The sequence below is a fragment of the Choloepus didactylus genome, chromosome 1 (assembly GCF_015220235.1).
Source record: "Choloepus didactylus isolate mChoDid1 chromosome 1, mChoDid1.pri, whole genome shotgun sequence".
Taxonomy (NCBI): Eukaryota; Metazoa; Chordata; class Mammalia; order Pilosa; family Megalonychidae; genus Choloepus; species Choloepus didactylus.
Window position 1 is genome coordinate 18,350,613 of NC_051307.1, and position 15,319 is coordinate 18,365,931.

Sequence of the window (15,319 nt, forward strand, 5' to 3'; positions counted from 1 at the left end):
CAATATTATGAAAAAAGGATGATACAATATGCCTCATAGAAAAATTAAATTAATGGTTGGGCATATCCAGACTTTGAAGATACAGAATTCCTCCCCATAAAGTGATGCAATAGCTTTTAAGGAGCACACTACCTAGGCAACCAAGCAAGTTCATGCAGTTTAATGAGTGTGAAGGCCTCTCCCTGCTTCAGGGGGCAATGGATAATTGAGTGATGTCAAGTAGGTGTAATAAATAAAATGACACAGAAAGCGGGTTCCCATGTTTTACGCCATGCTCTGATGAGGGTATATAAGCACCCCTGTACACACTGACATTCACCTTCAAGGTTTGCCTGGAAGAGCCAACCACACTCACCCACCCTGACAACATGAGCTACTGCGGCAACTACTGCAGGGGCCTGGGCTCTGGCTATGGAGGCTTCTCAGGCCTGGGCCATGGCTATGGCTATGTCAGCTTCCCCAGGCTGGGCTATGGCCTTGGCTACGGAGGCTGCGGATACAGCTGCTGCCGCTCAGTCCGTTATGGTGGATACAGCTTCTCCGGCTGCTCCTGAAATCCTACCCCAGAAAGTCAACCTCTGAGAGCAAAAGGATTGACCAAATCTGACTGTAAAGATTGGACTAATCAAGATCTCCCTGGTAAAGTCTCTATCAAAATCATTTAATCTCTAAGATTTTCAGAATATTTATCATTTTATAATAGCCAGCTCATGTGTCCTTTGTGCTTTCATAACCACAGGATTTCTCTAATCTCTCTGCAATAAATCATCCTAATTTGAAATAACACATTTGGTTTTTACTTTTTATTTAACTCACAAATAACAAAATTATTATTAATAAGTATGCCCAAATGAGAGAACAAATTGTTTCCCATAAAATGTGCATGTATACATTTATTATAAATGAAATAATTATGTGTATATATGCATGCCTACTTGTAGATAGGTATGTAATCATTGTATTCATTGAAATGGAGTGACATCTGTTTGGTATTTATATTCTGCAGTGAAATAATTCATTTAATTATGAAAGTACATGTAGTTTCATATCAAAATTGAGGACCTCATGAAGAATAAGACTTTTCTGAACAAAATTTATATTTATTTGGCCATTTTAATGATAAAAGCAAGTAGTGATCAAGCAAAACCTATCTCTAAATCTATAGTAATCAGACATCACTTTTGTGAATCGTTATTATGTTGTCATCCTGATCCAATATCATCAATATTATCAATATCATCAATACCATCATCATCCTTTCAATATCATATTGAAGGACTTTCCAATGCAAGAGGGAAATTTTTAAATCTCTGTAATCACTGGTGAAATAATTCATATCGAGGCTATAGCAGGCATGAAGCTTTCTACCACATCCTAGCTTGAGGCTTGTAATGCTCCTCTATGTTTAACCACTGTCATGCAAAAGTGGTCCATTTTTTATTAGTAGTTCAAATAAGTATTTGCCTATGAAACATATGTTACATAGCATCCTTGCTTTCAAAAATAATATTGCATAGTTAGGAACTGAAACAAAAGTGAATGTTTTTGCCTGAGTTATTCATATTTAATAAAGCCAGGGCAATAATATAATGGTAGAATTTTGAACCTGGCAGGGATGTTAAAAGATTTACACAGTGCTTATCCAGATAACCATCTTGGTGAAAAAGACCTCAAAAACTGAAACAATTTACCAAGTATCAAAAACGTATCAGTGGCAGAGTCTAGACAAGAGCCCAATTTTATGGAATACCAGGCACTCCACTCCAGCAGGCTTACTCTCCTTTTCATTGCACATTTCTCATCTTGAGTCTGAAAAACAAAGTTGTACTTAGTGCTAAGTCCAAACTCTATTTTTTTAAATAAACATAATGCATTTGAAAAACTCATGAATATTTATTGAAGTCATGGATCAGTCAGATAATGTGGCTAGTCCCTTCCAATCTTTTCAGGTAAATGTCTATAGCTTCCCAATTGATAGTTTAGTGTATATATAACTAAATATCACCATTGGAAGAATACAGTTTTTTAGTTTGACTAAGCAAAACAAAATTTCATGGGAAGACAATTTACTTCCTAACTGTTTAATAGCATCTCAGACTGAAGAAAGGCTTATAATAGCCAAAGAAATACAATAATCAATATAATTATTTGGAGAAACCATTTAAGACAATTAGTATAATGCAGCTGTATCACACTATTATAGCTTTGATTGCTAGACTGATTTAATTTGTCCTGAAATTAAGAGTACAGGTGCAGAATATTTTTCCTTCCAGGGAAAATTGTCACCCGGTCAAGAGAAAATGTAAAATGTATTGTCACAGGGTCATCAGCCCTACACCTGACACAAGATCTGGTAGAGTTAAATAGGCAAAGTGTGACATACTTAAAGGTGTTTGAATTATTTGTGATTTTGTAGCTTTAGGTTGATTTAATGAAAATAGAATATTGAAATTATTAAGTGTCATAATTTTAAGAACAACCAATAAAAATGGAACACGTTCTGAAGACACCAGCCAAAAGAATTAAAGAGTAAGATGTGAGAGTCAACAACTATTAATTAGGATATAAAAGAATTAAACATAAATGAAAAGCTTAGCAAATAGGACTGTCTTATATTAAGAACTTCTGTTCATATATAGACACCATTTTAAAGAGAGAAAACAAACCACATGCTAGAAGAAAATATTTTCTATACAAAAATCTGGCAAAATACCTGCACTCAAGTTTGTAAAGAGCTTTTAAAAACTGATAATAACATTGCAAACCCACTAAAATCATCAGGATAATTGAGCAGGCACTTAGAAAGAAGATATATAAGTGTCAAATAAACATACGCAAGTGTGCTCAATATCACTGCTCATTGGACAAAAAAGAATTGAAACAACACTCAGCTATTATTATGTGTTCACAAGATGGTCAAAATTAAAGTGTCTGAAAATGACCAGTGTTGTCAAAGATGTAGAGCAACTGAAACTATAATATATTGTTGATGGGACTGTAATTTAAAAACCAATTTGGAAAAGTATTTATATGCTCTGTTGAAGCTTGTGTTAAAACTTAAAAGGATGATTACCTATTCTGAGCAATACTGACTGAAATGAGGCAAAAAAAGACAGTTGGAGGTTTAGAACGGGCTTGCTATAGGTATGTATACAGTTTACAAAACAGAAAAAAGAAAAAAAATGAACCAAAGCAAAAGAAATGACAGTTATAAGTTCCTTCAAACCAGAAAGCCATTCGAGCCCCTTCGTCCTCTAAACCCTTCCTGTTCAGGACAGCGAGAGGTTGCCTATGCCCATGAGAGGCAGGACCCTATCTTTAAGGACATTAGAAGTCATTCATCCATTTAACATATTCCTTGCTTTCTTCTACACAGGACTTATTGACAAGTACTGTCTTAGCATTCAAGGATTTCAATAACAAAGTTCAACAAACTACGTGGCTTAAAACAGATTATTACTGTTGCACATTTCTAGACACTGTAGATCTGAAATCATTGTGTCAACAGGGACACACTCTCTGAAGGATTTGGAGGAGAATATCCCTCCTTGCCTCCTCTAAGTTTCTGGTGGTTTTCCAGCAAACTTTGGAATCCTTAGCTTGCCATTGCAACACCTCAATGCCTGCCTCTGTCTAAACAAGGAATTCTCCCCTCTGTCCATGTTTCTAAGAACTTCATTAAGTGTTTGATATTTTGGTAGAGACCAGAAATGTATTTCCTGAGTAAAAAATAAATAAATGAAATGCATAGGATAGGTGAAGGAAAAACAAGAGCTAAAATGATATGGTAAAAGTGAAGACGCAAGAGGAAGGACGATGAAAGAATCAAATATATATTAGTTGAAAATTGTATGTCAAAGAGAAATTTTGCATTCACCTAGCCACCACAGCCTAATGGATAAAGGATGGACAGGAGGCTGTGTGATATTTCCAAAGGGAATATGTAAGATATCAGATAACTGTGTGAGAGGTCATCAGTACAGGAGTGGAAAGTTAGAGAAACAGATGAAATCTGCATTTTTGGAAGTACTTTGGATAGTTACCATGCCAGTGAAGGGGGTCCTGATTTAAACGGAGCATTTTTGGTTAGCTTTTAAAGCTGCTTATGAAATGAAATTTTGATTATTGTCATTTGACCTGTTTCAGAACAATTTCATCTTATGTTATTAAACCAAAATTGTTTTTATTATTCAAGTTAGTGTGCAAAACAAAAAAATAGGATATCAATTATGAGGTCCAAAGTTCTAAATTATAAAAAATAAATAAATAAATCTAATTTTTTCAATATCCTTAAATGTCTTCATGAAAAGTAAGCTAACACCTCCAGGCTTTCAAATGGTTCCCTATCTCTGAAAAGATATAGATAATTCACTTTATTACCTGAGAATGAGATGATTTAAAGGCTATGGTAAATTGTAGATCCTTAAATATGCTGCATTACATTGATTTAAATTGTCACTGAGGCATAGAAATCCAAGGAATTCCAGAGATGAAGAAAAATAATTGAAAACACAGTATTATGAAATATGATTAATGTAATATGACTGGTAGAAAGAATTCAGTTTATGGTTGGACACATCCAGACTTTGAAGATATAGCAATTCCACCTCATAAAGTGATGCAATAACTTTTAAGGGGCACACATGCCAGAAAACAACCCAAGCTCAAGCAGTTAATGAGTGTGAAGGCCTCTCCCTGTTTCAAGGGACAATGGATAATTGAGTGATGTCAAGTAGGTGTAATAAATAAAATGACAGAGAAAGCGGGTTCCCATGATTGACCCCTGCTCTGACCAGGGTATATAAGCGTCCCCGTACACACACTGACATTCACCTTCAAGGTTTGCCTGGAAGAGCCAACCACCCTCACCCACCCTGACAATATGAGCTACTGCGACAACTACTACAAGGGCCTGGGCTCTGGCTATGGAGGCTTCGCAGGCCTGGGCCATGGCTATGGCTGTGTCAGCTTCCCCAGGCTGGTCTATGGCTGTGGCTATGGAGGCTACAGATACAGCTGCTGCCGCCCAGTCCGTTACGGTGGATACAGCTTCTCGGGCTGCTCCTGAAATCCTACCCCGGAAAGTCAACTTCTGAGGCCAAAAGGATTGACCAAATCTGACTGCAAGATTGGACCAATCAAGATCCCCCAGGACAAACCCAAGATCAAAAACATTTAGCTTCTAAGATTCTCAGAATATTTATCATTTTATAATAGCTGCTAAGGTCACCTTTGTGCTTTCATTATTATGGGATTTCTCTGTTCCCTTTGCAATAAATTACCGTAATTTGAAATAACAGATGTTGTTTTGATTTTTATTAAACTCACAAATATAGAAATGAGTGTTTGTAATTATACCCAAACGAGAAAACAAGCAAATTCCATGGAAATTTAAATGTGACTATCTACATATATTACCAGTGAAAAAATTATGTGTATATGTATATATACATACACATCATGCATACATATAGATAGATATGTAAATCCTTATTCCCATTGAAGTAAGTGTTCTCCCTTTGTATATTGATAACTTTTTCATTTAAAGTTTTTTTAATTAGATAATGATTTTTATAGACCGCTCTGAAATACCAATTCATTTAGAATTGATACATTCCTATCTAAAATGATGCCAACATGAAGAATAAACATTATTTTTTATTTTGTTCAAAATTTGTACTTCTTTGGCCTTTCAATGATAAGAGCAATTTGGTGGTAGTGCAAACCACATCTCTAAAATTACAGTGAAATTAAGCATCATACTTGTCAATCTTCATTATGCTATCAGCCTGATCCACCATGGTGTGACATGGCACTGCTCTTCAATATTATCAGCATATTGAAGAACTTTGCAATTTAAGATGGCAATTTTCTAAATCTCTGCAACCCCTTGTGAAGTAATCCATCTTGAGGCTATGGCTAGAACGAAGCTGGATACCACATCCTACTTACAGTCTTGTAATGCTGAACTACATTTAATCCCTATCCTGCTAAACTGAGCCATTGCTTTTTAAAAGTGCAAATAAGTATTTGCCTTTGAGAAATATGCCATAAAATAACCTTGTTTTCAAAAACAATAACTTTTATATTTAAGTACTGAAACAAAAGTGAGTGCTTTTTACCCAAATTAAATTAAGCCATGGCAATAATAAATGATAGAATTTTGAAGCTGGCAGGGACATTAAAAATTTTATGTGATCCTAATTCAGGCCCCATGGAAAAGGCATCAAATTTAAAATTATTTAATAAGGATTGAAACAGCATAAGTGGCAGAGTATAGATGGGAACCCAATTTTACTGTATACCAGGCACTCTACTCTAACAATCTTATTATCCCATTCATTGAATATTTCTCATCTTGAGTACTGTAAAACAAAGTTGTAAATAGTGCTAATCCAAACTTACTTTTTAAAAAAATGTCATAATGCATTTAAAAACTCAGATGTGTTTACTGAACATATAGATGAGTTCAAGTGAGAGTCTATAGCTTCACAATTTATAGTTCAGGTTAGATACAGCTTAGTGCAATATTGGAGGATTATATTTTTTGGTTTGTCTTTGCAAAACAGAATTTCAAATGAAGACATTTTGCTTCCTAACTGGTTAATAGCATCTTAATCTGAAAAAAAATAAAAGGCCTAGTATAGTAAACAAATGCTATAATCAATATACGTATTTGGGGAGACCATTAAAGACTACTAGGATAATGTAGTTGTATCACACTATTATACCTTAATTGCTAGATTGCAATGATTTCATCTGGAATTGAGTACACAGTTCTAAAATATGTTTCCATAGAGGGAAAATTATACCTGGTCTAGAGAAAATATATCAATGTACTATCACAGGGTCATCAGACCTACAATTGATACAAGTTCTGAAAGAGTTAAATAGGCAGAGGGTGACATCTTTAAACTTGTTTGAATTATTTGTGATTTTATAGCTTTAGGTTGATTTAAGGAGAATAAAATATTCAAATTATCAACTGTCTTACTTTTTTGAACAATCAATAACAATGAAACACATTCAGAAGACAGTAGACAAACTATTAAAGAATAAGTTGAGAGAAGGTCAAACATTTGTGTAATTAGCACAAAAAAGAATTGAACATAAAAGGAAAACCTTAACAAATTGGACTTTCTTATATTAAGAACTGCTCCTATATAGACACCATTTTAAAAAGTGAAAGCAGACCACAAACATGAAGAAAATATTTTCTATACATAAATCTGACAAAATACCTATACTCAAGTCTGTAAAGAGCTTTTGCAAACTGATAACATATTACAAACCCAATTAAAATGGACAAAATAATTGAATATGCAATTAAAGAGAAGATACATAAATGTCTAATAAGCATATGTAAATATGCTCAATATCACTGCTTATTAGATAAAATTTAATACAACATTCAGATATTAATGGTCACAAAAATAGTCAGATTTAAAGAATATGAAAATGACCAGTGTTGTCAAAGACGTGATGCAACAGGAACTCTCGTACATTCCTAATGAGAATGTGATTTAAAAACCAATTTGGAAGGGTCAAGATGGCAGAGTGTTGAGGTTTGGGTTTTAGTTACTCCTCCTGGGCAGTTGGTAGAAAGCCAGGAACTGTGTGGACTGGAAACCACAGAGGAATTTGAGTTTGGACTTACTTCATACAACACTCACAAACATGTGGAGCAGCTGAGATCAGGGGAATCTGTATGTTCTCATGGCTGGGGGCCCAGGCATCTCCCTGCCAGGAACAATCCCAAGGGAGGAGGGGCCATCAGTGCTGAAAACCAGGAGAGAGAACTGCAGTTACAGCACTGATTGCAAGCTCAGATTCCTGAACAAAAACTCCAACTATAGATAGACTGAGACGAGGCACCAGAGAATCCGGAGCAGTAAGCCCAGTGGAGAACAGATAGGGCTAACAAAAACAGCAGAAAAAAAACAAAAAACAAAAAACAAAAAACCCACAAACAAAACAGAAACAAAAGCAAAAACCAAACAAAAAACAGACTTTTTGAGGTAGGGTGAACATAATATGGAGAAGGGCCAGGCTCAAACAAAATCAGTCACATATGTAAATCCAGGGAGCCAGGTCCCTTCTCTGAAAAGGTGGTTTCTCTGCTTTTTGATTGTTCCTTAATCACTCTCAACCCCTTGCCTTTTAGCATTACAATAGCACATAAGAACTGCAAGGACTGTAAATAGTCCATACTGTGCACTTCTTTATTTTTTTTCTTGTTTTTCTTAAATAATGATTCTAAGAAGCCCATTACAGAAAGCCTCAAAGGCTTGCAATTTGGGCCCAGGCAAGAGCAGAGCTAAGATAGTTCTGAGAGATAAAGCAATAAGTCTAGTGGAGAAAATGTGTTAAACACCATAACTTCCCAAGAAAAGGGGAGGTGTGGCCCAGCTCCAGTGGCAGCCCTCCTTCTGGGAACTCAGAACCAGGGGCTGTAGTTCAGAAATCAGCTTCAATCAATCATGCCCCTAACGGGGTCAGGGTCACCAGGAGAACTAAAGGCTCCAAACCTCCTCACCCTGGTGGGGGAGTTACAGGCTAGCACATGCCACCTGCTGGACAGCATAGGAAAAGCACAGAGTCTAAAGGCCTTACAGAGGGGTCTCATTCTCAAGGAAACTCCATGTGCTCCTCCTGAGACCTGGGCCTCTCTAGACTGGGAAAACCTGACTGGGGTGGACCATATATGAGGAGACCCTCACACAAAAAGGCTGCATTGAGGCAGGGCAAAAAAACAGAAAAACAAGAGGTGAAAAACTGATCAACTAAACAGAACCTAAGTTAAAGGCCTAGAATAAGCTGAACTAAACACCAGAGGTTAGAGAACAAAGCCAACCAACAAGAAAACCCTAGGTAAAAGAGAGAAAACAAGCTCCAGAATAAACTAATCAAGAAAGTCAGAGGCCTAGATAACTCAAGATAATGAGCCATACTAAGAAACACAAAAATATGAACCAGCCAAAGGAACAAACTAACAGTTCAAATGAGATACAGGAGTTGAGACAACTAATGCTAAATCAAATCAATGAACTGAAGGAAGAACTAATTAAAGATGTTCAAACAAATCTCCTAAATCAATTCAAAAATCAAGTCAATGAACTGAGGGAAGATATAGCAAAAGAGATGAAGGATAAAAGGAAGACACTGGATGACCACAAAGAATAATTTGTACACTTGAAAAAACAAATGGCAGAACTTATGGGAATGAAGGGCATAAATGAGGAGATGAAAAAGACAACAGAGGGATACAACAGTAGATTTGGGCAGAAGAAAGGATCAGTTAATTGGAAGAACAGACATTTGAATTAATACACACAAAAGAAAAGATGATGAAAAGAATGGAAAAATATGAACAGGGTCTTAGGGGCATGAGTGACAATATAAAGTATACTAATAAATGTGTCATGGGTGTCCTGGAGGGAGAAGAGAGGGGAAAAGGGGCAGGAAGAATAATAGGAGAAATAATCACTGAAAATTTCACAATTCTTATGAAAGACAGAGAATTACAGATTCAAGAATTGCAGCATACCCCAAATGAAATAGACCCCAATATACCTACTCCAAAACACTGATCAGATTGTCCAATGTCAAAAACAAAGAGAATTCTGAAAGCAGCAAGGAAAAAGCAATCCCTCACATACAAGGGAAGCTCAATAAGACTATGTACAGATTTCTCTGCAGAAACCATGAAGGCAAGAAGACAGTCGTATGATATGTTTAAGGTACTGAAAGAGAAGAACTGCCAACCAAGAATTCTATATCCAGCAAAACTGTCTTTCAAAAATGAGGGAGAGATTAAAATATTTTCAGGCAACCACAATGAGACAGTTTGTGACTAAGAGACTGGTGCTACAAGAAATAGTAAACAGAGTTCTACAGGCTGATAGGAAAAGACAGGAGAAAGAGGCTTGGAGAAGAGTGTAGAAATGAAGATTATCAGGAAGGATAAAAAGAGAGAGAGGAAAAAAATAAGACATGACATATAAAATCCAAAAGACAAATGGTAGAAGAAAGTACTACACTTATAGTAATAACACTAAATGTTAATGGATTAAACTCCCCAATAAAAAGACACAGACTGACAGAATGGATTAAAAAACAGGACCACTCAATATGCTGTCTAAAGGAAACTCACGTTAGTCACACACAAGGACAAAAATAGGCTGAAAGCAAAAGGTTGGAAAAAGATATTTCATGCAAACAGCAACAGAAACAAGTGGTAGCAGCTATATTAATAACAGACAAAATAGACTATTCCTGAATTGTAATAGCTATCTCCAAACTCTGAAATGTTGATCCCTTTGTGTACAACCTGATTGGTCTCTGGGACATTGTGTGTCTGTGTGACACCTGAAACTCAGAGCTAGAGCTCGGCAGATACGAATGTCAGTATTAATGCATACAGCAACTGTTAAAAAAAAAAAAGAAAAAGGCTGAAAAAGAGCCCAGACTTCAATTAGAGATGTGAATGAAGCAGATCTGGTTAAGACTAGGGCAAATTAGGGCAAATCAGGGCAAAAGGTAAAGGTTGAAATCGACTGTGTGTGAAAACTTCAACTTCCATGTGAGACCAGGGGAAGAGATGTTTATTTGGTACAGGATCTATATTTTCTAAACAATATAACTTTAAAGTCAGTTTGTTCAAACAGCACAATAACGTGGAACTTTGAATAGGAAGTGAGCTATGATAGATCTGTATAGGTTAGAGTGAAATAGCAACACATCTCAAAGTAATTTGTGCAAAGTATAAAAATATAAATGTGGGGCACCCTTGTGGAGCTGGGGAGGATGCGGAGGTGTTGGACTTCCTCACTTGGATTTTTGCCGATGTTCTCACAAATATTGTGATGGATGGCTTGATATGCTGAGCCCTGTGTCTTGGGGCTTGCCCTTATGGAGCTTGTTAATGCAAAGGAGAGGCTAAACCTGCTTGTAATTGTGCCTAAGAGTCTCCCTCTGAGTACCTCTTTGTTGCTCAGATGTGGCCCTCTCTCCCTAAGTAAGCCAACTCGGCGGGCGAACTCGCTGTCCTCCCTCCTACATGGGACCTGACTCCCAGGGGTGTAAATCTCCCTGGCAACACAGGATATGACTTCCAGGGATGAATCTGGACCCGGCATTGTGGGACTGAGAATATCTTCTTGACCACAAGGAAAATGTGAAATGAAATAAAGTTTCAGTGGCTGAGAGATTTCAAATGGAGTTGAGAGGTCACTCTGGTGGACATTCTCATGCACTATATAGATAACTCTTTTTAGGTTTTAATGTATTAGAATAGCTAGAAGTCAATAGCTGCATCTATCAAACTCCAACCCAGTAAGTAGCCTTGAGTCTTGAAGACGATTGGATAACAATGTAGTTTACAAGGGGTGACAGTGTGATCGTGAAAGCCTTGTGAATCGCACTCCCTTTATCCAGTGTATGAATGGATAAGTAGAAAAATAGGGACAGAAACAAATGAAAAATAGGCTGGGATGGGGGGAGTGATTTGGGTGTTCTTTTTACTTTTTTAAAAATTCTTATTCTCTCTGGTGTAAGGAAAATGTTCAAAAATAGATTGGGGTGATGAATGTATAATTATATGATGGTGCTGTGAACAGCTGATTGTACACTATAGATGATTGTGCAGTATGTGAATATATCTCAATACAACTGAATTTAAAAAAACAATTAGGAAAATTATTGACATACTCTATTGAAACTTGTGTTAAAACTTAAAAGGATGGTTATCTCTTAGGAGCAATACTGAATGAAATGAGGCAAAAGAGACATTTTGGGGCTTAGGGTATGCTTGCTATAAGTGACTATATAGTTTACAAAAAAGTAAAAAAAGAAAAAAAGGAAACAAACCAAAGCAAATTAAATGAGAGCTGTATGTTTCCTTCAAACCAGAAAGCCATTTGAGCCCATTCCTCCTTTAACTTCTTTTTGTTAAAGACAGTGAGAGGTTGCCCACACCCATGAAAGGTGGTCCCTAACTTTATGGACATTAGAAGTCATTCATCCATTTAACATATTGCTTGTTTTTCTATTACCCTGTATGTATTCATATGTACTATCTTATTAACTGATTGCTGCCATAGCATGGTTCCACATCTAGGTGGCTTACAACAGATATTTAGTGTCACACAATTCTGGAGTCCAGAAGTCTGAAATCACTGTACCAGCAGGGCCACACTCTCTGACAGGTTTGGAGGAGAATCCCTCCTTGCTTCCTCTAAGCTTCTGGTACTTTGCCATCACCTTTGGAATCCTTAGCTTGCAGCTGCAGCACTTCAGTCTCTGCCTCTGTTTTCACAAGGAATTATCCCCTGTGTCTGTGCTCTGAGACCTTCTCAAGGATTTGATATTTTAGTACAGACTAGTACTGTATTTCCAGAGAGTAAAAAATAAAGTGCATAGGCTAGGTAAAGGGAATACAACAGATAAAATGATATGGTTAAAGAAAAGATACGGGAGAAAGGAAGAGGAAAGAATCAAATATAGAGTAGATGAAAATTGATGGATGTCTAATTGAAATTTTATCTATTTTGCAAATTCACCTACCCACCATAGCCTGATAGCTAAAGGGAGGAAGAGAGGCTGGGTGATATTTCCAGTGATCATGGGTAAGACATCACATAAATGTGGGACAGGATATCAGTACATGATGAATGCAAAGTTAGGGAAGCAGATGCAATCTGCATTTTTGTAAGAGCCTTGGATAGATACCATGTCAGTGAAGAGGGCCCAAATTTAAAAAGAGAACTTTTGATCAGCTTTTAAAGCAGCTTATGAAATAAATTTTTTATTATTGCTATTCGATTTCAGTTTCTGTTGAAGAATCTCATCTCATGTTATTAAACTAATTTGTTCTTATTTTTCAAGATAGTGTGCAAAGCAAAATAGTGTATCAATTAGTATGGCCAATGTTCTAAAATTACAGAAAATATAGTCCAATTTATTTTCTGAAATTCCATACTGGTGTTTATGACAATTAAGCTATCACTTCTAGGATTTAAATAGTTTCCTATCTCTGAAAGATATAGATAATTCATTTTTTTTTTTTTTACTCAGAGGAATGAGATAATTTAAAAGATTGTGACAGATTGTAGATCTTTAAATTTGACACTGTTCTTTGATTTAAATTCTGACTGAGGCACAGAAATCCAAGTTTCCCAGAGTTGATGAAAAATTTAATTGTACACACAATATTATCAAATATTGATGCAATATGCCTGGTAGGAAGAATTCAATTTAGGGTTGGGCATAGACAGCCTTTGAAGACACAGTAATTCCTCCTCATAAAGTGATGCAATAACTTTTAAGTGGCACACTACATAGGCAACCAAGTAACCTCAAGCAGTTTAATGAGTGTGAAGGCCTCTCCCTGCTTCAGGGGACAATGGATAATTGAGTGATGTCAAGTAGGTGTAATAAATAAAATGACACAGAAAGCGGGTTCCCATGACTGACCCCTGCTCTGACCAGGGTATATAAGCATCCCCTGTACACACTGATATTCACCTTCAAGGTTTGCCTGGAAGAGCCAACCACACTCACCCACCCTGACAATATGAGCTACTGCGGCAACTACTGCAGGGGCCTGGGCTCTGGCTATGGAGGCTTCTCAGGCCTGGGCCATGGCTATGGCTATGTCAGCTTCCCCAGGCTGGGCTATGGCCTTGGCTACGGAGGCTGCGGATACAGCTGCTGCCGCCCAGTCCGTTATGGTGGATACAGCTTCTCCGGCTGCTCCTGAAATCCTACCCCGGAAAGTCAACCTCTGAGGCCAAAAGGATTGACCAAATCTGACTGTAAAGATTGGACCAATCAAGATCTCCCAGGACAAAGCCATGATCAAAAGCATTTATTCTTCATGATTTTCAGAATATTTATCATTTTTAATAGCCTGCTTCATGTCTCCTGGTGTTCCCTGTTTGTACTTTCATAATTGTGAGATTTCTCTATTTTATTTTCAATAAATTATGCTAAGTTTAAACAGTACATTTGGTTTTCTTTTTTATATAAAATCTATCAGTGTAATTATTGGCAATTTTACTCAACTGTCCATGCATTAAGCAATCTGCTTCATGAAAAATTAATGTGGGTGTGTGTATTGGTTTTAAATTCAACATAGAAAGTCCAATTTTATACTCTTCCATATCTTATTTGAGTCCAAAATGAAGAATAACTACACTTATAGTTTTTGGTTTTAGAAATCTATGTGTAGTTGACCCTTTGCATGGTGAAAACAATTGATGACAGAACAATACATACCTTTAAAGCTCCAGTGAACATCAATCTTTTTTCATGAATATCTATCCAGATCCTTCTTGTCTTTTATTTTGATATTTTCATCAAAATACTTACTTTATAAGTCACTAACTAATTGTGCTAGTCACTAACTAAATGTGTCATCACATTTTGTGCCATTTTATTCAAATGTATTTTAGTCAAATTGTTCAAGTTCTGTTACATTTTTCTGCGTTGGTTTGAAATGGGATTATTCTCCAGTATCATTTTCACACTGCGTAACACTAAAGTTCAATAGAGAAATTTCAATATCTTAGATATCATAATGAAGCAATCCCTTTCATGCGTTGGATTGACTTGAAGCTCTATGAATCCAAAGTATAGCTGAATTTTGTTTTACCAGTACCTTGCAATGGTGGGACACTTCTTTTTGATATTACAGATAATTATTAGAATATGGGACACATTCAGTAAGTATCAAAGAACTCATAAAATTAATATGGATTTATACATAATTGAATGTCATTTAAATTAATCAAATTGAATAAACCTGGGGCAAAAATATAGTGATAGAATTGTAGAGTTGGTGAAGATACATAAAGTTTACACATTTTGCCAGATCCCATATTGCAGGGAAGAATCTCAAGAGTTAAATGATTTTTTAAGGATCACAAAATCACTATTGATAATGCCTAGATCAGAGCCTACTTTCCCTGCATTCCAGGTATTTTGCTATACAATGATGGCTCTCCTTTTAATTATTTCCCTTCTGGTGTATTTTCAAATAAAGCATCTTGAAATTCTAATCATATGACCCAGCTGCATTTTGAGGATTAGTTCACTTCCCACATTGACCACCACTTTTTGCTTTGCATTTTAATATGTACTATAGAATCTTGAAGATATTAATTTTTAAATTAACTTGATATCAATAAAAATAACTAGTAGAAAACCAAAATCCAGATGTTACAAAAAATACTGTGCCAGTTTGAATGTATTGTGTCCCCCAAATGCCATTATCTTTGTGGTCTTGAGTGGGGCAGACGTTTTTGGTGCTGGTTGGATT

At 36.2% G+C, this 15,319-nt stretch overlaps 2 protein-coding genes across 2 annotated transcripts; both read left to right on the top strand.

Annotated features, from left to right (window-relative positions):
* The first annotated feature begins 368 nt into the window (after positions 1 to 368).
* Positions 369 to 5,068, top strand: LOC119544835 (shematrin-like protein 2). The gene is made up of 3 exons (XM_037850411.1): positions 369 to 543; positions 2,274 to 2,353; positions 4,841 to 5,068. Exons 1-3 carry the CDS (start codon positions 369 to 371, stop codon positions 5,066 to 5,068), a joined length of 483 nt encoding a protein of 160 aa, XP_037706339.1.
* An 8,505-nt stretch (positions 5,069 to 13,573) lies between these two features.
* Positions 13,574 to 13,759, top strand: LOC119544910 (keratin-associated protein 19-8-like). The gene has a single exon (XM_037850509.1). The coding sequence runs from the start codon at positions 13,574 to 13,576 to the stop codon at positions 13,757 to 13,759; it is 186 nt and encodes a 61-aa protein (XP_037706437.1).
* Positions 13,760 to 15,319: the final 1,560 nt, after the last annotated feature.